This window comes from Haliotis asinina, chromosome 11 (genome assembly GCF_037392515.1).
Source record: "Haliotis asinina isolate JCU_RB_2024 chromosome 11, JCU_Hal_asi_v2, whole genome shotgun sequence".
NCBI classification, from domain to species: domain Eukaryota; kingdom Metazoa; phylum Mollusca; class Gastropoda; order Lepetellida; family Haliotidae; genus Haliotis; species Haliotis asinina.
Window position 1 is genome coordinate 24545957 of NC_090290.1, and position 24940 is coordinate 24570896.

The window sequence follows — 24940 nt, forward strand, 5'->3', positions numbered from 1 at the left end:
ATGCCATATGATTAACAGGGTGAGTTATAACCCTAGGACATGGTTAACAGGTTAAGATATAACCCTGTCTATAGAGGGTGAGTTATAACCCTAGGACATGGTTAACAGGTTAAGATATAACCCTGTCTATAGAGGGTGAGTTATAACCCTAGGACATGGTTACCAGGTTAAGATATAACCCTGTCTATACAGGGTGAGTTATAACCCTAGGACATGGTTACCAGGTTAAGATATAACCCTGTCTATACAGGGTGAGTTATAACCCTAGGACATGGTTAACAGGTTAAGATATAACCCTGTCTATACAGGGTGAGTTATATCCCTTGTTGATGTGGGTGATTTATAACCCTATATGACATGGTTAGCAGGGTGAGATAATCCTAATTCATATGATTAAGACGGTTTTTCCTACAAAGCTTTGGTTAACAGGGTGATTTATAACCCTATATGACTTGTTTAGTAGGGTGAGGTAATCCTAATTCATTTGATTAAGAGGGTTTTTCCTACAAAGCTTTGGTTAACAAGGTGATTTATAACCCTATATGACATGGTTAGCAGGGTGAGGTAATCCTAATTCATTTGATTGAGAGGGTTTTTTCCTACAAAGCTTTGGTTAACAAGGTGATTTATAACCCTATATGGCATGGTTAGCAGGGTGAGATAATCCTAATTCATATGATTAAGAGGGTTTTTCCTACAAAGCTTTGGTTAACCGGGTGAATTATAACCCTTTTTGACATGGCTAACAGGGTGATTTATGATTTATCACATGATTAGCAGGAGAATTGTTGCCTGATATGACCAATGTTAATGGAGTGAGTTATTACTCTATGTGACATGTTATTAACAAGGTGGAATATGTCCCTATATCACCTATTGTTAACAGGGCAAGTTACAGCATGATGACCTATGGCTGACAATGAGAATTACAGCCCTGCATGACCTTAAATGAATTCCACACCATAGCTGTATCAGAGTAACTAACACAATGGAATGCACACCCTCCCCATTCCTTTGTCATTTGGACAGTTAGAGTGCATCATTTGGTATGAAAACACCTGTTTTGTAACAATTACTGTACTCCTAAATCAGACCAGCAAACATCTGTGTCTGTCTCAGACCTATTAGTTATCTTCAGACCATGTAATTGTGTAACTTTGTATTGCTTTGAAGAAGAGATTACAGGGCTGGTGACATCTTGGCTTGTGTGAACTGCTGAACATACTGTGGCTGTAAATGGCAATAAAGACTGTGTAATCTAGTGGGTGTATTGAGGGGTATTCCTTGACATTCACATCTTGTGGATCAAATCTCAATCTATGACATGAAATATGATATTCCAGATGAGGTCTCACAAGCAAAGCTAGCAAGTCCAAAAGCACTACATAGTGCAAGGTTCAAACAAGACCTTTAATCCATTCCCAATGAATTATGAACATCATAACTCATACTAATGTTCTGCTGATTTGTAATTAATACCCTAACTAACAAGTTAATTGGTCTAAACTTACATGCATTTGTGTGTTTATGATCTCATTCAAGACTTGAGGCACAGCATCTTTTGCTGAAATAGTCATGTTACTGCAGACACGTTAGTTAACAGACGAGAGTCAAAACCTCAGTACCAGGTCAGCATATTGGCGAATATAGTCCACAAAACCTTATCAAGAAATAATTTTGTGGCAACTCTATGATGTGAGAAAAAAACAAGTGATTTATGTGTTATCTATGATCTGAGTACATTAGGTGGCAATGTTCCGACTGACATGAAACACAGCAATTATAGCCACAGTGTGGGAGAGTGTTATCCTACCATCTGCTGAGGCCCGTTTACCCAGCTCTCCAATGAGATTCAAATCTTGGGGTCGAGTCTCAATCAATAGGGAATGAAATTGACTGACTGAAGTAAGTAAACACGGTAGCTGAGCCGTGTTTTTTCAACGTTCGTGAGCCAAGCCTGCCTATGGCCAGTGGCCTGCATTGGTCCGGCTGGCCGAATCTGCCTATGTGGAGAATGTTCACCGAACGTTGTTGAATATGGATTTTTCTTCAGCAAATATTGACCTTAACCATTTCGTCCAATTGCAGTACTCCTCTCTGTTTCGATCCGGGATAACTTTGGAGCCAGGACCTCTTACTGCTTTAGTCCGGTCGTTGTCCGTCCGAAAGATTCCAGGATCCGAGATAAAGGGGATTTCCAACAGTGAGTAGCTATAGTACAGGCTGTGTTTTAGTGTGTTTGCTGTGGAAAGGGAGGACTGAGACAGTGGATAGTGGCACTCTCTCACAGGTGAATTATTCAGGCTTATTGCTAGCTGTTTTGCTCCACAATGGTGTGCGGATCGCCCGTATCACTCCAGCTTATTGACAGTGCTTGCTCTCTTTCACTCTCTATTGTCGAGGATCTATTCGGGGGTCCTGTATAGGAGCCGCCTTCAAAGGAGGATTTCATAGTATTGATAGATTCACATTTCCCAGGGTTTTAGTACTCAATAATCCAGCTCTACTATCGGTACGTATAATATACAGGTCGTTACTGTTTTGTCACTCATTCAGCTTGTAATCTGTTTAGCTGTGTATGTGAGAAGCCAGCTTTGGAGACAGGTTAAACATCATGTTGTTACAAAATGTATGTCGATATGCAGGCTTTTATATTCTAGAGTATCATTGGATTTTGATAGTCTGAAGTAATGTCAACTCTGAACACATTACCCTATGTCAGTTTAGACTGTGGTCCCACATAGGACGATCTTACTTGATGAGGACTACTATATGTATAATATATAGACATTTTCGTGGCATGATCAAATAATGTACCTTTAAATTAGGAACATAGGTGGTGTATGAAATATTACCATCAGAATGCAAGCATCCACCCAGATTTCCAACTTTACACATGATACATATTTCAAGACAGTGTGATATTAGGAATATTGATTCCCAAAACGTTTTGCTCTGAGATACATAAATGTTCAGTATTATGAGAATGTATAATTTATGTTACAATTTGGTACAGAATTGGGAGTGCATTTGTATAGAGCATTGGACAAGGTCCTCACCTCGGAGGGATATGATAGTGATACATTGTAGTTTTATTGTGTAGCAATGAAATGTTAAGTAATTGCTAATTGGTAATAGAGGCTAGTAGACAGGGCTATCAATAATTGATGGTGATGGTACGGAACATGGTTTTCACCGTGTTGAGTATTTGCTGTAGTTACTTTGGGACTTCCCAATCAATATTGTTAGGCCAATTGGGCTTAACAAGAAGAGAAATTATTCATTGTTGGAATCTAACACAGAAACCACCAGCCTCACTGGTGTTGTTTTGTGCCAATTCAGCATTTAAATGAAATTACAGGCACAACTGCAGTATATCAAAGTAATATCTCATTAATGTTATCAAGCAAATGGAAAGTTATATCTGGCAAAAAGTGACAAATAATTTTGTGAAAAATGGAGGTGTTGGTGGTGTAATGAAAGTAAGTGTAAGAGTCAGTTGGCAGTGGTAGGGTGATAAGTAAGTCATATATGCTAGCCTATTGTATAATATGTGAATATTCACACTGTGGTATAAATGCCTCTCAAGTTCTACATCCAGCGACTTCTATGTCCTTGACTGATGTCTTATGTTTCCTGAAAGTAGTTAAATGGGAAATTATGATTTACAGTAATTGATAGTTTGTTTTGATATTTGGTAGTGACGTTTGTGGTTTAGTGGTTGCTTAAAATCAGTGTTAAATGTCAAAAACAAGAAGCTTGTATGCACATTCTCATGAGTGTTATTTGTTTGTACTTTTTGGTATTTATTTGGCTCTTCCATGCCAATTTCTCATGTTATGAGTTATATATTTATAAAGTAGTCTAAAATAAACATAACCTTCTTTCTAATATATCTTATTTCTAGTCATTTTAGGTTTCAATAGCAAAGCTCTTCTTCCAAAAATATTCATAGACATAACAGAAAATTCCACTCTCAAACAAAAGTTTTTGTGGTGATGTGAATAGAACTAGTTGTGAAGTAATCTGTTTTGTAGTATTTTGTTAGTTACATGAGTTCCATGTCTTGTCACTTCTTGTTGTACAATGTTCCTTGTCTTCAGGAAGATAGTTCTTCACGGACAAGACCAGTCTATTGATTAAGCCAGTTGATTCAATTACGTTGATCAAAAGATACCCTGACATTCTGTGAATGACAAATTGAATGTACTCTAGATATTCTGAAAGAATCCTTCAGAGAAATGTGAATGATTATTAGTACTTTGACCTTGAATATGGATCGTGATAGATTTGTAGGATTGTTGGAAAGGATTTTGCACTTTGTGTCCAGAATTTCTGTTCTTAGAAGAAGATGGAAAAATCCTGATGGTTTGAAACAAGTCCGGGATGGGATTAGTTTGACTTTGGATGGATAAATGTCATTGTAGAATGTATTGCGAAACAGGAGGACGCAGTGACATTTAGTGTGATGTATTAAGCAGTGATGTACTTCGGCTGCTGTTGTTTAATGTCAGGAAGTCACTCATACTGGTGTTTAGGTGTGAAATACACCACAAAAAATGAAAGGACTACATGATTCTTTCATATCTATAGTTATTCTGTGAGGGTGTAACTGTATCATGCTATTTCAGAATCGTATTCGCTCTGTGGTAGTGTTTTTCTGTAATCTAAATCTGTAATTTAGGGAAAGAGCCAAGCTCATTTACAAATACAGACACTGAAATTGTTTGGTTTGAAGAAGTCTTCCTCATCATGTCTGTAGTGGGACATTTTCCTTTGCATAGCTGTATTAGGAGGATTGCTTCCTCTTCTCTGTGGAACATCTTTATCTTCTTCTTGTCTGTGGTACATCTTTATCCTCTTCATGTCTGTGGTACATCTTTACCCTCTGCTTTTCTGTATCACTTGATAAGACTTTTTTCGTTGCAGAAGTTACAAGTAAGTTCTTAAGAGAAGAGTGGTGCTTAACATTTTCCCATGTGTATATGTTACCATCAGATGTTAAATCAGTCATTTGGCAAAATGATTAAAGATTTCAGTCTTTTTGTGAAATTACTGGGTCAGCCATTTTGTGTAACAACAATCAAAATATTTCAGTGATTTCATGCCATTTTACTTAATAGCTCAATCTACTAAAGTGGATCACAATTTCAAGATCACTTATAGTCACAGTTAAAACTATTGTGACAGTGACTGTTGCACTTCAGCTTGGCGTTGAAGCATTTACTCCTGTTTGTTTGACACTTGTTGTGTCCACGGCAGCCACACCTCTCAAACCCCTGTCCACCACATATAGATGAAATGACAGAAGTATATTGATTGTTGTTATTCAAAATTATGCAAAATGGCTAACCTTAGTCATTTCATGAAATGATTTAAAATATTTAGTCATGTCACAAATTCACTTATTTTACAATCTGACAGAAACATATATATGAAACTTATTATGGTTACATGGAAATTTCAAGAGCATTGCATATTCTAACTCCTCCTTCAAAATCATATTTGTATTTTAGGAAATAACAACCAGTTCCAGTGGTTGCCTAAAAAATAAAGGACTCTTTATCCAGATACTTATTTTCCAATAGTGAGCCTAATGGGTGCATTCTGGCCATAACTCAACTACCAGGGCCTTTATTAGATGTAATCTGGTAAGGTAATGGCCACGTCAATACCTGGACTAGGTTGTTACCTTTAGGAGAAGTCCAACTCCATGTTGGCCACATTTCCATAGCGTTAGTCCCAATAATTGTCTCATAAGGTTTTCTGTCAAGCCTAAATGATTTTATGACACGGTCATAAAGTGCCAGTCCCTGGTTGTAAATTTCATTATGAAACTGACATTGTTTGATGACGAAGGAATGCTTGTGATTTATTGTCCTGGTGGAGAGAAGTGTTTGTTGCCTGGCACTATACACTGACTAATGAGTCTCTGCTTAGTACATTCTGATTCTTATCAAAGGTATGTGATGTTCATTATTTTGCATGTGTTCTGTTTGTAAATGGTTGTGATTGTTATAAGTGATGTGGACTGTTAAACGATATTACCATACCAGTATCCATGAATGATATTTGTGTCTTTGTTGATGGCAATTTGTTTACTGTGTAGGTATGTATCAGAAATGGGTTTGTACTGAAACTAGTCACGCTGCAACATTAATTTCATTACTGAGGTTTCTGCAGTATTTGAATATTGTCTTGTGGAATGTTGATGAATGTTCTTGAACAATGAAGGTGAATGATCTTTTTATGAAAAAAAATGGTGAATGTTACTAGCACAATGTTGATGAATGTTGTCTTGAAAGGTGTTGGTGGATCTTTTAGGTACAAAGTTAATAACCGTGACCGTGAATGTGCTGTTAATTAATGCAAGTGGTCTATGTGGGTCAACAACTACATTAAAAATCATGCTTGAGAAGATTATCTTATGAAACTATCAGAAAATATACTGATACAAACAAGTAAGAGAGCCCTTGAAAGTACAAGCGTTCCTTTATTTATTTCCAGAATTTTACCCACAATGCAATACAAAGCATTCAAAGAAACCTGGAAAAGAATATACATGTATACTGCCCAGTAAAAGAAACACAACCATGGTGAAGATGTTGTATGACTGCTTGTTGTCCCTTGACCCCTTCCCTAAAGAAGGGATTTGAATTATCCATTCTATTTTTGTGTCTTCATGCTTTTCCAACTAAATCCGTATCCAAGATTTAATGTCAGTTTTGCAAGATAGTCTTAGCACTGCACTGGTTCTCCTGAAAATCTGACAGCTCTTACCATGCAGAAAAAGGAATAAAACTAGTAACTTGTTTCCATGTGTGTGCATATGTGTGTGTTTACTTTGCTGTTTTCATAATTTCATTTCCATGATAATAAGAGAAAAAGAGATGTTCAAGTGTTTGGACACAAGAAGGCATATTCCTCTATTGCAGTGGGTTGACTGCATTGGCGTTTTCAAGATATGGGGGGGAGGGTAGCCCTGTGGTTAAAGGCTGGTCATGCTGAAAGCCCTACATTGGTACTTTACATGGGTATAGTGTGGAATATTGCCTAGAATGGCTTAAGCTAAACATGTTATTTAATCAAGATCAAACATTATAACATAATGCATATGCTTTACTAGGATGTGTGAGTTACTGTCAGTGTCGTCAGTTGTTACATTGCTACTGTAATGAGATAATCTGAAAGGGATACAGTGACCTTGACATCTCAGCTTCATGCCACACTGCCATGATTAAATTGGTTTTTTAAATATTTATTCATCACAAGAATTGAGTCATGACTGACATATGAGAGTTTTTCAGATTATATTTTTTAAATATGAAATCTTTTCCCTTCTGATTTATTAATAGGGTCGGCCAATTGATATGGGCCAAAGCATTATGTGCATGGAGTCTTTCAGTTCTTGAGGAGTCTAATGTTTCCGACAATAACAGGGAAGTCAATCAATTTCTTCATTGTGACTTTCCCTGCATGGTGTGTCAACCCTTTTAGAAGAAACACAAGAATATTACATCGCTGTATCAGCTTCATGGAATGTCAATGGTTCATTTGGACAAATAAGCCATTTATTGAAGTGAGGAGTTCTCTGAGAACTTCACTGGCACTTGAAATAGGTCTGTTCCTTAAATGGTTAAAGTCTCACAGAACAGATTTAGCACTGTGCATTAACACTGACTAGCTTTGATCTCACCCAAGAGATACAATATAGAATCCAGGCTGTGACATGCTCCCGGCTATCATAGCCTTTAGCGCTTCCTTGCAGTCTATATGACATCTTTTTGTGTTGATTATCAAAATCAATTGATTGAACCTCCTCCTTCTCTGAAGACTATGGAGGGATTTTTGTAGATCTAACAACTTGTAAATGTCAGACATCAAGTCAATGTTGTTGCCGAATCGTTGAGGTTTTTGTTATAGAAACATTCATTGTGTGGGGAAATGCAACATTGCAGGAGATGTTTTGTATTGTAATGAAATCCAATGATGTAATGCATTGATATGCCAGAATTAAATATTTCATGATTACGCTAATGCAGATATAAGACCTCCATAGAAATAAAGAGCCTCTCTGTTATTCTTATCAATATGGTTCTTGTCAATCAATAGAAATTTATTAGAAATTGTGTATCGTGGAGTCATCATGTTTCCTCATATCGAAGACTCCCTATCTGTTTCTGGTAAATATCTAATTCCATTCCTCATCGTCTGACTCGGAACCCGACCAGACCAAAGTCTTATTCACAGTTACCAAATGACATTATCCGTCTGAGTCATAGCCCTGGATGAAGTAAAACATTTGTTTATCTAATTAATAGACGATTATGTTATGAATTGATGTGCAGCACTAGACCAGAATACCCTGGAGTCTAATGGCGATGCTGGAATGTCGGGTCAGTCAGTCTTGTGACAAATCAGAACTCTTATGATGATGTTCACTAACTAGAGACATATTTCATGATAATGTTGTTGGTGCCAACCCTTATAAATCTCATAATTAACTTGACGAAGAGAGCTTAGTCAGTTATCAATAACAGTCCGTGGATCTCAATTAAATCATCCAATTATTTATTCAACAGGAAATCTTGAAAAGATTCCTGAAGTATTTATCAAGTTTAAAGTCCAATTCTTTCATGCCCACAGCAAAATCCTTAATTGTATCGAGCATTCGTGTTGAATGTCTGCCTTGTTTTATCAGCTATTGTTGAATTATCAGCTTCGTACATTTCTAATGAACAACTGTCACTCAAACCTGCTGAGGCATTGCTTCAGTCTGGATTTAATCTAGGACATTTTCTGATCGAATGAACATTTAGTTTGTTCAAGACACACATGTCCGTATTTATATCTCGATATGCTAAATTTGCTTTTTCATCAGAGTATTGTTGACCTTTTGGTTAGCTCTGTGAAAACTGCCACCCTCTTGTAGCACATTTTTCATGCTGTCTAAACACTGTTTGCTTAATAATTTCTTTCATGATGCAATCATCTTTGAAGATTTAAAAATCTTTTGAATTGAGCTGTTGACACAAGCAGCTGAAGGCTGACACAAGTTCATATCTAAACAGACTGTATTCTGAGATTTGTTTGTTCAGATTAGATAGATCTTAATTACAGAATCTTTAGGGATGAATTCAAGTTACAGATGATCAGTATCCAGGGAAATATTCACCAGCATCATACACGTGGTACAGGGACTTTATGAAATGGGAATATAAGAACTTAAAAGATGGTTTTAATACCTGGAAGAAATTTTTGTAATGAGCAAATATCAACCGTTCATTTATTTGCCTCAGGCTGTGTCAGGTGCTGAGAGTCTCTCAGGGAAGTGAACCAGTTCAGGAAATATCAATATGGTATAATTGTGCATCACAATGTGACCAAATAATTTTACAGGTAATGCATACGTCATGATATGAAACAATGTTTAATGGAATTGTATGTTTTTTTAATCTCTGTATTTACAAAAATGAACAGGGAAGTTGGCTGTCTTTAAAACTATTTCTGAGGTTATTTTCAAGCCCACTTAATATCTGAATGATCACAAATCTCTGGAGAGAAAGCCACGCTTTGTGAAACATTGTCAAAAGCATGCCTAGGACCGAAATGGAGGTGCACACAACTAGCAGTGTTTGCTTACAGGGAAACGGTGGAGAGAGGGACATATTTGAAATACTTTCATGAAGTTGGTAACTTGACTGGTACAGGCCATTGCCATTTTGAGGAAGATTTATTCTGTTTGCTCAGCAACATTAAAGTGTCTCTCGACTGAGGCAAGCCCGCTCTACTTTAGAAAGAGTGAAATATTTCATTCACTACCAGCGTCATTGAAAACCAGTGTTGTCACAGGAAGAAGGACCCTTCTTTTAGGATTCTGCTTATAGCTTGCTGGGGTTTGAAGCACATGCATCAAGTCTGTGTCCATGGCCATTAGCCTTCTTTTGGTTCCTTCTGCTCTTGAGTTATGACTATGGTGATTTTTGTAACAGATGCAGCAGTTATTTGTCATGTTGTTCTGAAAAATCTTACATTTACTCAATGCCATTATGCTTGCAGAGGATTAATGTCATATTGATTTGTCTTTGATCGCAAAGTGTTTTTATATAAATAAGATTTTTTAAATGTTTTACCAAAAAACTTTTAGTTCAGTTAAAGCAGAAAAACAGGAAATATATTTGCTATTTTGTGTAATTTATGAAATACGTACATTTTTTATGTATTTTATTCAAAAGTTGTACATTGTACTTGAATAAGGTTAATTGTTTGCCTCCTCCTGTGCACTTACCACATTGCTTTTTAGTGAGACAAATCTTCAAAACCATTGTAATGTTAATTGGTTTAGGGGACATATTGCAGATTAATGTTTACAGATACAACTGGCACAAAAGGTTATATATAACACTCAACTCAGAAAGTCCCAACAGATCTTTATTCAAACATAGAACCACAATGAACAATCAAGACTAATATAATTTATGGGTGTGGTAAGAAATTCATACTCGACATTCTCTGGTGCAAGTGATCTAGATGGGTTTATACATGAGTTGGGCCCCAGCATATTTTCTATTGGGACAGGGGAATGAATATTGTCCTTGATATCATTGTAAAGCAAAACTAGAACAGGGAGCCATTGTGCTCCTTTGTCCAGAGTGTGTGACCGCAGAATGCTGCATGCAGATCTCAACCCACTACAAATTTGAATCGTGAGTTCCCATGTCTCCATGGAGCGTGTTCTTTGTATAATGTTGGCAGCAGATGATCCCAGTACATTGGGAAACTTATTGCTAGGTGGATTATTTGATCAGCTTAATAACAGAGAGTGGAATTTCTTGTAATACTTTGTCAGGGTTTAAAAAACTTGATGCAGTATTTCTAGAGTTTTGTTTTTCTTGAAAGTGCTGTGGATGAATTGATTTGTGAAATGTCGCAAGATGTCTGAGATCATTTAAACCTCAAGGAATTTTCCAGTTTGAAATGAAAACCTCAGTATACACAGAAGTCTATGTGATGGTAATGGCAGTGATGGCGTAATAATGTGTATTTTAGAGATACTTTAGTTTGCTTCTAATCTGCTGGCCTTCCTGAATGCTGTTTCCTTCTCTGGAGTGTTGTGAAGGAATCTTTGTTGAGTCACTGTTGTCTAGTTTGTTTGAATTCAGCAGTCACTAGTTCAAACCAACGTTCATTCTTTCAGATCCAGCAGATATTTTTTGTAGTTGATCGCTCAGATCTGGCATCCATCTTTGTTAAGGTTGGTCTCTCAGATCTGACAGTCATCTTTGTTAAGGTTGGTCTCTCAGATCTGACCGTCATCTTTGTTAAGGTTGGTCTCTCAGATCTGACCGTCATCTTTGTTAAGGTTGATCTCTCAGCTCTGACAGTCATCTTTGTTGAGTCCGTTGCTTAGCTTCAGCAACAGGGATGATGCAGCTAACACCAGTGTCCTTCTTACAACCCATGTCCCATACCGGGCAGTCAATTACAGGGTTCATTTCCTATGTCCACAAACAGCCAAGGTGCCTACTTTGACATTTAATTACCTTCACACCTAACAAAAGGCTTTGGTCAATGGGAAAGATTGGTGTTTGCCGACCACTTGCTCAGCCATATGTGTTACATAAGGTCATATTGAACTTCAGCCCTCCCTATAGCAATGGCAGTGACCTAATGTTATGCAAAGTCTCCCATCCAGGGATTATAGCTCTGCAGGTCATGTTGTTCGGCAAATAGCATGTCTGACAGTATGTTTGGACATAGTACTTCAAGCGGGTCGGATGATGCTTTATGGATGCCCACGTGTGACTTAATTGTCCTGTGGGGTTGAGTTTTCCATGCTGTATTAGTGGATGTACAATGTGATGAAGCAGGGGAGAGACGTTGCAGGGATAGTTCAGTGTACACCATGCTGGACTAGTGATGGTTTGTATTCTTGCAACTGTCAATATGTCATGTAACCAATACCTGCATTTAATGGAAAAGCCTCATGTATGTTTTAGAACCTCTAAACACAAATACAGGTGATAGTATTGGAAAATAACATTGTGTGTAAATTTATTCAATGTCATGATACTAAACAGTGCAGAAATGTATTTATTAAATATCTTGAAGGTTGGAATCAGAAATTGATCAAATTCTTTCTGTGTTAATCATTAACGACATTTACAGACACATGTGTACTTTAAAGTTTGCTGGCTGTAGTCGAGATATGTTGTATCTGTCACAGTTTTCCACCTGTCTTTACTCGAGGTACAATTGATCTCTGATATTACCTGAGCATATAGAGATGGAAAGGCTTTAACATGATGAAACTGTACCCTGGTGTCGACATATAGGTGGCGCTAATTCGCCTGACCAGTTGTTGAGCTATCTCACTGTGTCTACAAGCTCAAAGTTTACCGAGGGCGGAACACTAAAATTGCAAAGACAAAACAAATAGCGGCTATAGTGCCACCAGTGGTACTGTAAGTCTCGCCAATTCGCACCACAGCGGCTTTGAGCGGCTATGTTAGCATTTTGTCAGTGTGTGGGGTTGATGGAATTTACTGTGCGTGAGGATCCTGAATTTTTTTGGCCAAGTTTGAAAAGAAATTTTCGATGCAGCTATTTCTTCTTGTAGATGTTTCGAATTAGAAATGAGTTCAGGTTTTAATGGAATTTAGGTCGATTACAAATTCAAATTGGGAGGTTTTTGCTGAATGGTGCTGTATGTTCAGCATGCTGATTGTGTTAAAAATTTGAAAATTTGACTGCGGAGCACTGCTTTGTGTTTCATTAGTTTAATGGTGGACGATGTTAGAGATCCACTATGTAATTTGTTTTGAAACGATTCTTTACTTGACTTGATTTGATGGAAACTATACAAGCTCTAGCAATCATGAGATTAAACAATGATTATTCCCATTAGTTGGATACAGGGAAGTTTTCAAAAATATTCCAGCAACCCTTGTGGATTTGATTGGTCGGGAAGAGAGTTATTTTACTTCAACATGAATGATATCTGTCTTATCTTTATATGTTATTTCACCAAGGAATACCTGTTATGCAAACATTATTTCCATAATATTGCAACACATAAAAATGTTAATTCTCAGAGAGGAAAGTTCATTGATAATAATCAGTTTCTGTGGATACCATATTCTTACATACATGATCAAAGTGTGAAAATGTCATTGATGAAAATGATTGTAACTACTATGGGTATATAAGAGCAATGTTTATCAGAATTTGTTAGTCAATATGAAAAGGCTGCATTAAAAGATAATTTTATTGGGTTTTTTGTCTTTTTGTTTTACAATGCAACATTCTTGCTATTGATTAGGACCTGTATCAACTGATTCTTGGGAAGGTCAATACGTTGCTCAGGTGTTCAGTGTATGTTATTAGGTTGAATATCCTAAACTTAGCATCTGGGATGTAGAATCAATATATCGTATGACAGTGCTTACATTATTCATTGTTTTGTAACATAACATATATATCTACACCTCTGACAGTCCCAGTGTGCACAGATGATAATGAAAACATGGCAGTTGTTTACGACTGGTTGGAAAAACACATTATGTTCATGTTTATTGTTGATGTAGTCTGTGTTGGTGTAGAAGCAGTCACCGGTGTAGTGTTACCTTGGATAATTCATGAAAACTGGCTCACAATGTGGATCATATCCCTTCTGGTGTAGAGATATACGACAGCGGCCTTGATTTTTTTTAAGCTGTCTTAGTGCTAAGATAGTCATTAGTGCTATACATTAGTATTAATTTTTGACTATCTTAGCACTAAGAGAGCTTTGATAATCTAGGCCCAGGATCATAAGTGAGATCACAATGGAGGATCTGCTTCACTTAAAAAGTTGTTTGTGCTTGTTGTTGAACAGAAATGTCTTATGTTTATTAATCAAATATCTAGATATTTTTGTTATGTCTCTAAAACATAACATATATATCTGACTAAAGAAGCTATTTCTGATATTTGTTTATGTTTCTAAACTGTAATAGGGTTTTGCAATGAATTATTTCTGTGTTATAAAAATGTAATATTTATGTCTCTTAGACATCAGGGGTTATTAGTTTCAGGCAACAACTGCCGATATTAGAATATAGAGGATGACATATCCCCATTTTGATTCATTAATGTAGTTCTGTATGATGTTACTCATTTAATAATCAATACGCTGAAAATGAAACTTTGTTTCCAAGTGTTCATCATATCCATAATTCCTTTATGAAAAAATGTTGAAAGAAGCAGAAAATATGTAATATGTATTCTGTAACTTTCCAAAATTGGATCTAATTTGTTTAACCAAATACAGGACAAGAGATCAGCATTAGGGTAATTAGTATGGCATAGCTATTTAAGTTCCTGACCACAACAGTAGAAACAGCAAACTATGATTTGCCATGCTTAATTGTACGACAGTGAAACTGACGCCATTGTGGCTCGTCTTAAGCGAGGAGCTTGAAAAATACACAACTCTACTTGTGGCAGGTTCAGTGGGACATGAGTAGTTTGCCTGCATTGAGAGGTGACGAGGATGGAGGGAGGACCGTGAGCTTCCCCAGCATTTTCCGAGTACACGAGCGCGGAAGAAACGTTAGTGAACAGACACTCCTCCACCACTGTCATCAGAGGAGTAATTGAATATTTGTACAATACAATCAATCAATGAGTTGTCCTCCCTTGGTAAGCAGAAGTCATTTAAACCTTAGCATCTTATTAATGAAACCTGCCAATCTCGCCCTACACTGCAGGCTTAATGGAGAAGGGGGCAGTTAATTGTTCTCTCACTGAAAGATCAGATCAGACTGACACTCTGTTATGAACAGCCAAGGTAGGATTTCTACTGAAAAAATTCAATAAATTTATGCTTTGACTAGGAACATTTTTTGTTAAAATGAAATGATTGAACACTGAGATAGGAGGGAATCCTGACATTTGACCTGCGTTGCTCATGTACTGGTGAGTGGTAATTGCCCGAAAGTAACTAATTTAAATTATTTAGTACCTTGACAGTTATTGCATCATGGAAAGACAGAATCGTTCATCATTTACTTCCTGATGAAGACTGTCTTAGTTTGTCAAATTGCCAACCAAAAATGTCAGTTTTAATTTGGAAATAATATCGTATGTGAAAATAGGTGCTTCTCTGTGATGGTGACGTCAAAGTAGTGGGAATGGAGTAAAGTTTAAAAAACTGAATGTCAGTGGAGGATGTGGTAGAGATAATTTACATGCACTACCATTATGCTCAATGAAAAAATTGTTCATTAAATCGGAGATTCCAGGAAATCAGCTTATTCATATTGATTTCTAGTCTACGGTTGTCAGCTTTGTTTTAAATAACCACACACAAGCACTTTGCCACAGTAATTCAGAGAAAAGCTCACAAGCACCTGGATCTTTTGTTGCTGTAATACATAATAATTAAAATGACAGTCAAAATGTAGTTTGTTGGCGTGTATCTGGCCCTGTAGTCTCTCATGTGCTTCAGGTCTTTCAATGGTAGTTCTGTTTGTTTCTTGCTTCATGCCAGCAGTATTCCATCTATATGAAGCAGCAGCAGCAGTAGTAGTAGTAGTAGTAGTAGTAGTAGTAGTAGCAGCAGCAGTAGTAATAGCAGTAGTAGTAGCAACAGTAGTAGCAGCAGCAGCAGTAGTATCATATTCATCATCACCATCATTGTTATTAAGTATGTCACTTGTATGAAATTCAGGTGTAATCATTTGTACTTTTCTTCTGTCTTCTGAGCAACATGTCAGTTCAAGCCTAGATAACTGCCTTGGATGTGAGTCATGTATCATAGCATTATTTGTATACCATGTTGCTAGGCAGACAGCGAATTAAATGAGAGACCAAATTTCCCAATCTGAGCACTTTCCTTCCAAACACGTATAAATATCGACATCGGACGTTGAATTGTGGTTGCTAGGATTGATTGCTGGGGATTATTTGCACACAACAATCTGTCATCACCTGCTCAAATTCACAGAAGCTGAAAGCTTTCCTATACACCATTCCGCACTTGTTTTGTGAAAGCCTGAGTTGAAAGGCTTGATGAAAGGTCTTTACCCATAATGTACTGCAGTCACGCCTTCTTCACAGAAAGTTGAGAAAGTCTTTGTTTATCAAACAGTGATTGTGAACAACAGTGAGCTCTGCCTTTTGTTGATTGCCGTCATGATGCCACTTCTGTTGATGTTTAGGGTTTGCACAATGTCATGTTTTCACTGTTCTCTTATCCTTGAAATCTGGAAGTACCTATCCTCAATGAAGACTGCATCAGTGAAATGGCCTAAAAGGCTTCAACAATGTAATTATCTTCACGACAAGTATATGGATGGCAACTTCTTATGTATTCTAAAACACAATGTTTCAGGGCCATTTCTTGCCCCTTCTTTGGTGACTATTATATTCACCAGCTTCTAAATGCCTCTCAAGAATCTCAAAGTTAATGTCAAAAAGGAAAGAAAGAGTCATAATTTTTAGAATTTGAAATTGCCTTTGTGAACTGAAGCTTAACTTTATTTGAATTATGCTAAATGGATTCGATTTTCGGAATATCATAATTTTTTATTTGTTACAAAACTGGAACCAAACCTTTAATGATGGAATGTTTGGATACAGCTACAACTTGGTTAAAATGTGACACCAATCATGTATTTACTGGTGAACTTGTGCATGACATGCTTATTTAATGTGCAACTTGGACAATATGTATTTGAGTGCTTTTGCTCTCCCATTTCTAGTTTCTTTGTTACCCTTCCATGGCAGTTTCCATTAAAACTTTAAGTACCTTACAGAGCATTACTGTTTGTTGAGAGCTTCTCTCAATCCCTGGCCTCCATAATGAAATAAATCCTACTCTGTAATTTAATAACCATCCTAACTCATTCATATTTAAAACCCTGGTTGAAAAATCGTCATAGGCAGTGGTAAGAAAGCCATAATGACAAGGACTAGCATGCTGGACATTGTACACCTGTGAAATATGTATTCCAAAATGGAGGGGATGGTGTCTACCAAGTTCGCATGTCTGGGATAGGGACATGTTGGTTGATTTTGTTAACCTTTTGTACTAACACTAGATTGGTTAGCACCTCATTCCGAAGAGAAGATGAGCATAGCAATGACTTACAGTGGGGTCTCATGTTAATGGATTCGCTATTAAAGAGATGGTGAATATGATGATGATATTGATTTGCTGTCAGAAGGGTCAGAATCACAGAGATAGTAGGATAACTGTAATGTTAAATGTCACTACTTCTGATTTCCATCATAAACAAAGTTTTGTATGATTGTAAGGTATATCTGCATGGCTGATGTATACTTTGGTAAGAGAAGAGGCGAATTAACAGCATCAGGTGGTACAGTTTGTAACCTAGGTGATAGCATACAACATGGACTGGGGAATTGTTCAGGCTATCAACCACTAGTTGACCTCGCCCAGACTAGGTTATTTCAACCAAACAAATGTAGTCAGTCATTTAATCTTCAAGGCAGTCATTCAGTCAGTCAGTCTTTTTGGGCAGGTGGCAGGCAGTTTTTAAGCCAGGCATTCAGTCAGTCTTTGATTCAGACAGTTGATCCTACAGTCTTTGATTCAGACTTTCATTCAGTCTGTGAGGTAGTCAATCAGTTTATAAGGCAGGCAGGCAGTCAGCCTTTGAAGAAGACCACAGATGACAACCTCTATGATTTTACAAATTTGAGCCTCAAGCTACGCATATGATTGCTGTAGAAATTCTATGAATTTTGAAGAAATTTAATTAAAACTGGGATCTATAGACAAAAAATATATATTTCATCAATTAAATATATTTTTACTGATAAGTGACAAGGAGAAATGTAATGCTCATGATTTAGAAATCTGCTGTTGGAGGCATGTGACATTAAAGCTTCACTTTTGATTAGTGTCTCTGAATCCATCATTATTTTAAGTAATCGGTTGACTATTAATTTTATTGTCCAGCTACTAATTTTGATCATAGAAACTACTATTTGCAACACTTTGGGATTGGCATCTCTGAAAATGTGTTGGTATTTAAGGCAACAAGGCAGTCAGTTAGTCAGTCGTTCTTCAAGGTAGGCTTAGAGTATTTCAACCACTCCTGACAGTTTTCTAGCTATTTTTATAAACAGACAAACGTGGCATACAAATAGCAAGTCCTGTTCCTGTCATAGCTTGGTTGACAAGTTGCATGCAAACACAAATAGCTTCAGCAAGATGATTGGCTGACTGACATGTAGCATGTGACCTGTAGTGTCCGCTACTGTCCTATATAGGTATAGTAGGTCCATGCTCAATAATTGAGTCTGTCCAATTATGTCTGAAGTCGCCCTTCATCTCACAGAGATAATGATCCCTATCATCCTTGCCTGTACACATTATTAGATAGTTCTCACGATTATGGTCTGCGGTGCAAGGTGCTAGACTCATTATCCCATAAGAAATTCTGCAGTTGTCACTGAAGGCTCTTGTTCTCCCTTCAGCAAGAAAACAATGCCAGTCATTGATTTACATGAACATTTCTTTGAAAATAGGATCAAGGATGAGACTCATATGTGCTGTAACATCCCTGGCATAATACATCTGTGTCATACCTACAATATGCCTGCTTGCAGGCCGTAGCCATGGATTAGGTTAGACATAATCTGATTGTCCACCTGGATGGAATATTGTCCACCTTTAGCCTGGTAGTCATTGTGTTCACCATCATGTCCTGGGTTTGATTCCCAAAGTGGAAACCATGTGTGAAGTCCAGTTTGGGTGTCCCCATCCACTGGAATATTGCAGAAGGTACCCCAGAGAAACATCCTTAGAGTGTGAGGTGTTTATGTCACATCATCATCGAACTATATCCATGAATCAATGTGGCCATGTGATTGACAGCACCTCCTAGTATATCTCAAGTGTTTGTCAGATAACCATTGGGCGATCAGGTAACCTAGTGGTTAAGGGGTTCGCTCAACATGCCAAAGACCCAGGCTCAATTCCCCACATAGGTACCATGTGTGAAGCCCATTTCTGGTATGCCCCTCAGTGATATTGCTGGAATATTGACAAAGTAGTGTAAAACTAAACTAGCTCCCTCAAGTGTCTTGTCAGATAACCATTGGGCAGTGTAGGATCATTCCACCCCAAAATATCTACATTGAAGTATGAATGGCAGAGAATGAGAGACAGATAGAGTTTTTTATCTACCCAGATAGGATGAAAATCCCAATCCTGTTTTCTGTCTTCTCACTGTACATGGTCAGTAATTAAATGAAGCATCTGGGCAACAGATTATACCAGATAATCCTGTAGTCCTGTTATGTTGGCTACATGGCAGTGAAAACAAGATGTTTCTGATAAATTTCAGATGGGAATGAAATATGTGTGAGGGTAGTTTCCAACAAACCCACCTAACGAAAACAGTCTAGGGAGGAAATTAATTTTGTTACGTATATGAGTCAATTTCATCACAGGACGGAAATTAGATTTTTGTTTGAAAAGGACAAGTTCGTGTATTTAATTTGGACTGGCATGTTGGCTATTTATATCAGTGTTTAATATTATATGACTCTATCTCTCTTAGCGAACACAAAGTTGAGATTAAAGGAATTTGAAACTTCTTGTGTGGGGACTGTGATTGAGATGTGGCTCACGGAATCCAGGAACCATGACGTTGTCATGGTATCATGCACATTACCAGGAACACTATATTATTGAACTGTTGCCATGGTTACATGGATATATTCAGAAACGCTGTACTTATGTACTGTTACCAGGGTATCATGCATTTTACTGTTCATCTGTGGTGCCATGTGCAAGCAGTAGTTTGTCCAGTGATATTGTGTGAATATAAGTGTAAATATCAGTATGGATATTGGTGTGAATATCAGGGCAAATATCGGAGTGAATATTGATGCCTCTGTCCACTGAATTGTTGTGTGCTCCAAGTTAGTTATATCAAGGTCAATCATAATACTTTTTATGGATAAATCACTGTATGTAATTAAACCTTGTTCTAAGCTTTACCAGGTTGTTTCATTATATATTCATAGATGTTTACTGAAAAAAGTTCTATCAGTTTGTATTAAAGATGAGATGTAGTTGATACCTGATACCTTACTAAATATGCAAGTGTATATTATCATTAACATGCTTTGTTGTATAAGCTGGAACTACATTTTGGAGTGGAGAGTTAACTGTCAGGTTTCTTATATTTGGCATTCTGTGTCAGATGTCATTTTAATTACACAATCAAATATTTTTTATTGTAGAAATGGAAATAGCGGCACTCTGGACCCCCTGGTCTTGTTTAAAAAGCCGTATCAGAAAGCTAAGAATCATGGTGACGACAGAGCGACATGTACACTCATTGGCAATATGGCCGCCTGGATGAACAGATCACCCAAGGTGAATGTGTCCTCTCAAGAAGGTCTGCTGAGGCAACAGACCCGGAACAAGCTCCTGGATGACTTGCTCAAGCTCCCTCTCAGAGATGAGGTACGATAGATTCTGCATACCTACTGTTGTAGCTCTGATTGATATGTGTGGCCAGCTGTCTGCTTGTGCCTCAACTGGAGGGATGAGTTGGTCCAACTAGAGCACTACCAGATCCCAGAAATCCAATGGCTTCCAATGGCCCCTATATATTTTGTTGCTATACTAGTATTGTGGCACATTTATGTTGTTAAGTGATACATTGTCTTACCGGGCAGCACATTTGTGTTGCAAAGTGCCATGTGTATAGGCAAGCAACATGTTAGTGATGGCAGATGATGTTTGTGTTGCCAGGAGACTGACTGTGTTTTGTTGTGTTGTGCAGGTTGAGCTGATACAGATCGCCCAGTCTCTGGCAGCCACTACAGCTGTCCCCCAAGAGGTAGGTACTGGAACACTCACTCAAGGGTAACTAGCCCACTCACCATCACTTGTGAACATCTGGGTTAGAATTGGTCTACAGCTACACATGCTTGTAAGAGGTGATTAACAGTATTGGATGGTAGGGCTGAGACATGCCATTGTATCCCATTTGTGTAGATCGATGTTCATGCTGTTGATCTCTGGCTTGTCTGGTCTAGACCCAATTATTTACAGACCATCAGCATATATAACAAGCAACCAAACAACCAACTGACCATCTTATGAAAAGCCTTTGGATGAAACATGCTACTTAGCATTTTGGAACAGTCGTCTGAAAGTGAGATCACATGCTGTGATGCACATAAGTCAGTGATATGCCTAGTTCCCTGACAACATGGTGCAGTGCCTTCTTGCCCTACATGAGGTCAGCACTGTTTCAATTTGTATCTGGTTTAACGCCACACCTTTCAACAAGTACATGAAAGGATGGTTGTTGTGTCTGTGTCTGTATCTCTTGCCATCAGGTGGTGTTTCAGATGGGTGTAGTATACAGGTGAGTCTGTCATACAGACTCTGAAATAATTATATCCAAGAGAATCCAAGCTAGTCTAGAATATGTGACAAGTCTAAAAGACCACAGATTCAGGTCTGATGTCAGTATGGTGGTTGTATGTCTGTGTCTCTAGCTATGAGGCTGTGTTTCTGGCGGGTGTAGTATACAGGTTTGTGATGTTGTCTGTTTTCCGGATGGTAGTTATATCTCATGTGTCTTTGGCTGAGAGGCTGTCTTTCTACTGGGTGTGGTGTACAGGTCTGTGATGTTGTCTGTTATCAGAATCGATGGTGGTTTGTCTTGGGTGCCTATGCCTTTGAGACTGTGGTTCTGCTGGGTGTAGTGTACAGGTCTTTGATGTTGTCTGTTGTCAGGATCGATGGTGGTTTGTCTTGGGTCCCTATGCCTTTGAGACTGTGGTTCTTCTGGATGTAGTGTACAGGTCTTTGATGTGGTCTGTTGTCAGGATCGATGGTGGTTTGTCTTGGGTGCCTTTGTCTTTGAGACTGTGGTTCTTCTGGATGTAGTGTACAGTTCTGTGATGTGGTGTGTCATAAGGTTGGTGTTTGTGTCCAACAGTGCAGTGATAACTCTCACATAGTTTATTGATGACAGATTGGAGTCTAAACGCAATACGCAAAAGGTTGCCCTGATGCGAATATAACATATGCTGGGTCTCTCATGCTCAAAACAGACAAGAAACAGCATCAAACAGCGCTGGCATTTACCATTCCCCTGTGGGGATATTCCAATATACTCTCATGGAGTATATATATTTCATCCATTATCTGAATATTCCAGAGCTTTAGCCTATCCCAGGGCCCATGTATAAAAGTGGGACCAAATTTGGTGCGTATGGCAATTCCCTGAGTGGCTTCAAGAGATGCGAGTCAATGTGAGGGATGTCTACACAGTCTTTGAGACTAATTTAGTGATGTTTGGCAAAGATGTGCCTATGAATATTCCATCGGTTTTAGGGCTTGATGGGCAAACATTGCTGAATTATCAGTGTGAGTTAGCATGTGCAGTTTGGTGTACTCTGTCAACGATGGATTTGTTTCGTGTGAATTTTACAGTGGATGATTCAGTTCTAATTTGATAAAATGGTCTATCATTGGGAAATGCGATCTTTCAATATAGATCTGTGTCATTGTGATAAAACAGGTGCACCAGAGCATGGAATAAAGTTTTCACTTTGGATGAAACTGATCAAGACTAAAAATAATTTTTGAAATGTTCTTTATATTGTTTATGTCAAACAGTCAAATTGCAGTCATAATAAATATTATTTTTTTATTTAAGGCAAAGGTTTTATCATCATGTGTATTGTGTGAAAAGGAATTGTTTAATACTGATATGTACCCTTTCCAAAAGTTTTACTGATTAAACAACTGGGAAAGAGCTTTTTAATCAATGTCTTTTTTCATCAATAACTTATAACACAAATCAGTGTCATATGAGTTTGACAGCATGGTTCACTTCACTTGCTGTTTGTGCCTTCATGCACAAATTCCACAGAGTATATTTGATATCAATAATCATATTCTGAAAAACCAGAAAGAACTATTTGTTCAAGCAAGTTTATGGATAGATCTATGAGCATCTATTGCAAGCTGGTGTAAAGCAAACACTGTCTGATAAGTTGTGGAGGAGGTAGTTCTCACATCAAGTCCGGGGAGGGTGTGTTCTAGCATTGAGGTGAGCGGCAGAAGGAAGAGAACTGAAGTTTAAGAAAGTGGGAGAGGAAGAGAAGTGTTCTAACATTGAAGGGATGATTAGGGAAGTGTGAGAGGAAGAGAAGTGTTCTGACATTGAAGGGAACATTGGGGAAGCGGGAGAGGAAGAGAAGTGTTCTGACATTAAAGGGAACATTGGGGAAGCGGGAGAGGCAGAGAAGTTCTAACATTGAAGGAATGATTGGGGAAGTGGGAGAGGAAGAGAAGTGTTCAAACATTGAAGGGAACATTGGGGAAGTGGGAGAGGAAGAGAAGTGTTCTGACATTGAAGGGATGATTGGGGAAGTGGGAGAGGAAGAGAAGTGTTCTAACATTGAAGGGATGATTGGGGAAGTGGGAGAGGAAGAGAAGTGTTCAGATATTAAGCGGGCCAAAATGGTGTTAAAACATTTTACGTTGGGGAGCTTGAGGCTGTTCTGTCATCAGTGGTTCTGGGTGGGATGGGCTTGGAACAGGCCTTCTACCAACTGGGATTCGGGAGGGTGTTCTGTTTGTTTGTTGAAGGCTGTTCCAGCATCTGTGGTAGGAAAGGATGTTTATTGGAGGCCTTTCTGTCAGCAGGTTGTACAATGTGCAATGGGGCAGGTGTTCTAACATGTAGGACTTAGGAGGATGTTATAATAACTTGGTATGAGAGGGTTGTTCTCATATCTAGAATTTATGGTGTTCTAATTTCTGGGATGGGGGAAATGTGTTCTGTCATCTAGCTTAGCGGAAGATGTTCTACCATCTGGGATTGGGGAGGGTGTTCTTAAGTTAGAATGAGAGAGTCAAGTTCTTAGATACTAGTGTTGACAGACTGACTGCTGCTTTTGAAAGATGCAATCACCAAACTCACTGTGGGTACACAGTATATCCTCAATCATAGCACAGAAATAGCACACAAATTGTGGGATGGGACTGAATTCATTCAGTTCTATTTTGGAATTCAGGTCTTTGCTTGTAATCACATGTAAAATCTGGGGTTTATTTCAACATTGGTTTGGGGATTAGGGTGTCATTTTGGAATTTTGTGGATTTAATTTATTCAGCAACCATCCTTTCAGTTCTCCAATGTGCATAAAATGTGAAATTCAAATGAGAATGTAAGCTGTAACCTATACAATGTAAATACATTTAAGAATCTCTAAATACTACCTTCTACCTTCCTACGTCAATCTATCCTACGCTTGCTTTTCAAAATTGAGAGCATTCACTAAATTCTTAGAAATGAATTAAAACTGGAAACTTATTCCAACCCAGACCGTCTAACCTGCAGATGCCATTGATATGAGTGCATTCAGATAAAATGCTTCAAGATTAATTGAATATCTGGTCCATGTAACTGTCCTTCACACTAAATAAAATGCTTTGAAATAACATAATTTCGAAATCTGTGAAATCAGCTCCCTGCAAAGGAAAACCTTTTTTGAAAGAGATCATAGTTTGAAAAGAGTTGTGGCCTGTTCAGCAGGGAGAACTTTCCCACATTAATCACATCGATGTCCATTGAGGTATATTCTGTTGGGTATTTGAGATGCTCATGGTGATGTCTAATGATCACGATCGCCTATAGATGACTTTGTACTGGGCGACTCGTGTGTGTTGTTCACCATGTATACAGCTGTGTGGAGCAAGTCTATAATTTCACTGAATCCAATCAAATTACTGCCCAAGTCAAGGGCTTGCTTGGTTAGTCAGCACAAAAGATAATAAAGTTTACTTACGAACTCTGGAGAGTAATTTTGTGTTGTTTGATCGTTTTGTGAAATACGCGTCAGGCAAGCAGTTATCTGAAGTGGACCAAGATGACTTATTTGA

The 24940-nt window shown here is 37.9% G+C and overlaps 1 protein-coding gene across 2 annotated transcripts in view; it reads left to right on the forward strand.

Annotated features, from left to right (window-relative positions):
- The window catches only part of LOC137255652 (polycystin-1-like protein 1), a 242293-nt gene that overhangs the window by 179826 nt on the left and 37527 nt on the right, over positions 1 to 24940 (forward strand). For both annotated transcript variants that reach the window (XM_067793125.1, XM_067793126.1), the window contains 3 exons: positions 2089 to 2203; positions 20266 to 20491; positions 20814 to 20870. In XM_067793125.1, the coding sequence (XP_067649226.1) occupies positions 2089 to 2203; positions 20266 to 20491; positions 20814 to 20870 (398 nt within the window). The remainder of the gene's footprint in view (positions 1 to 2088; positions 2204 to 20265; positions 20492 to 20813; positions 20871 to 24940) is intronic.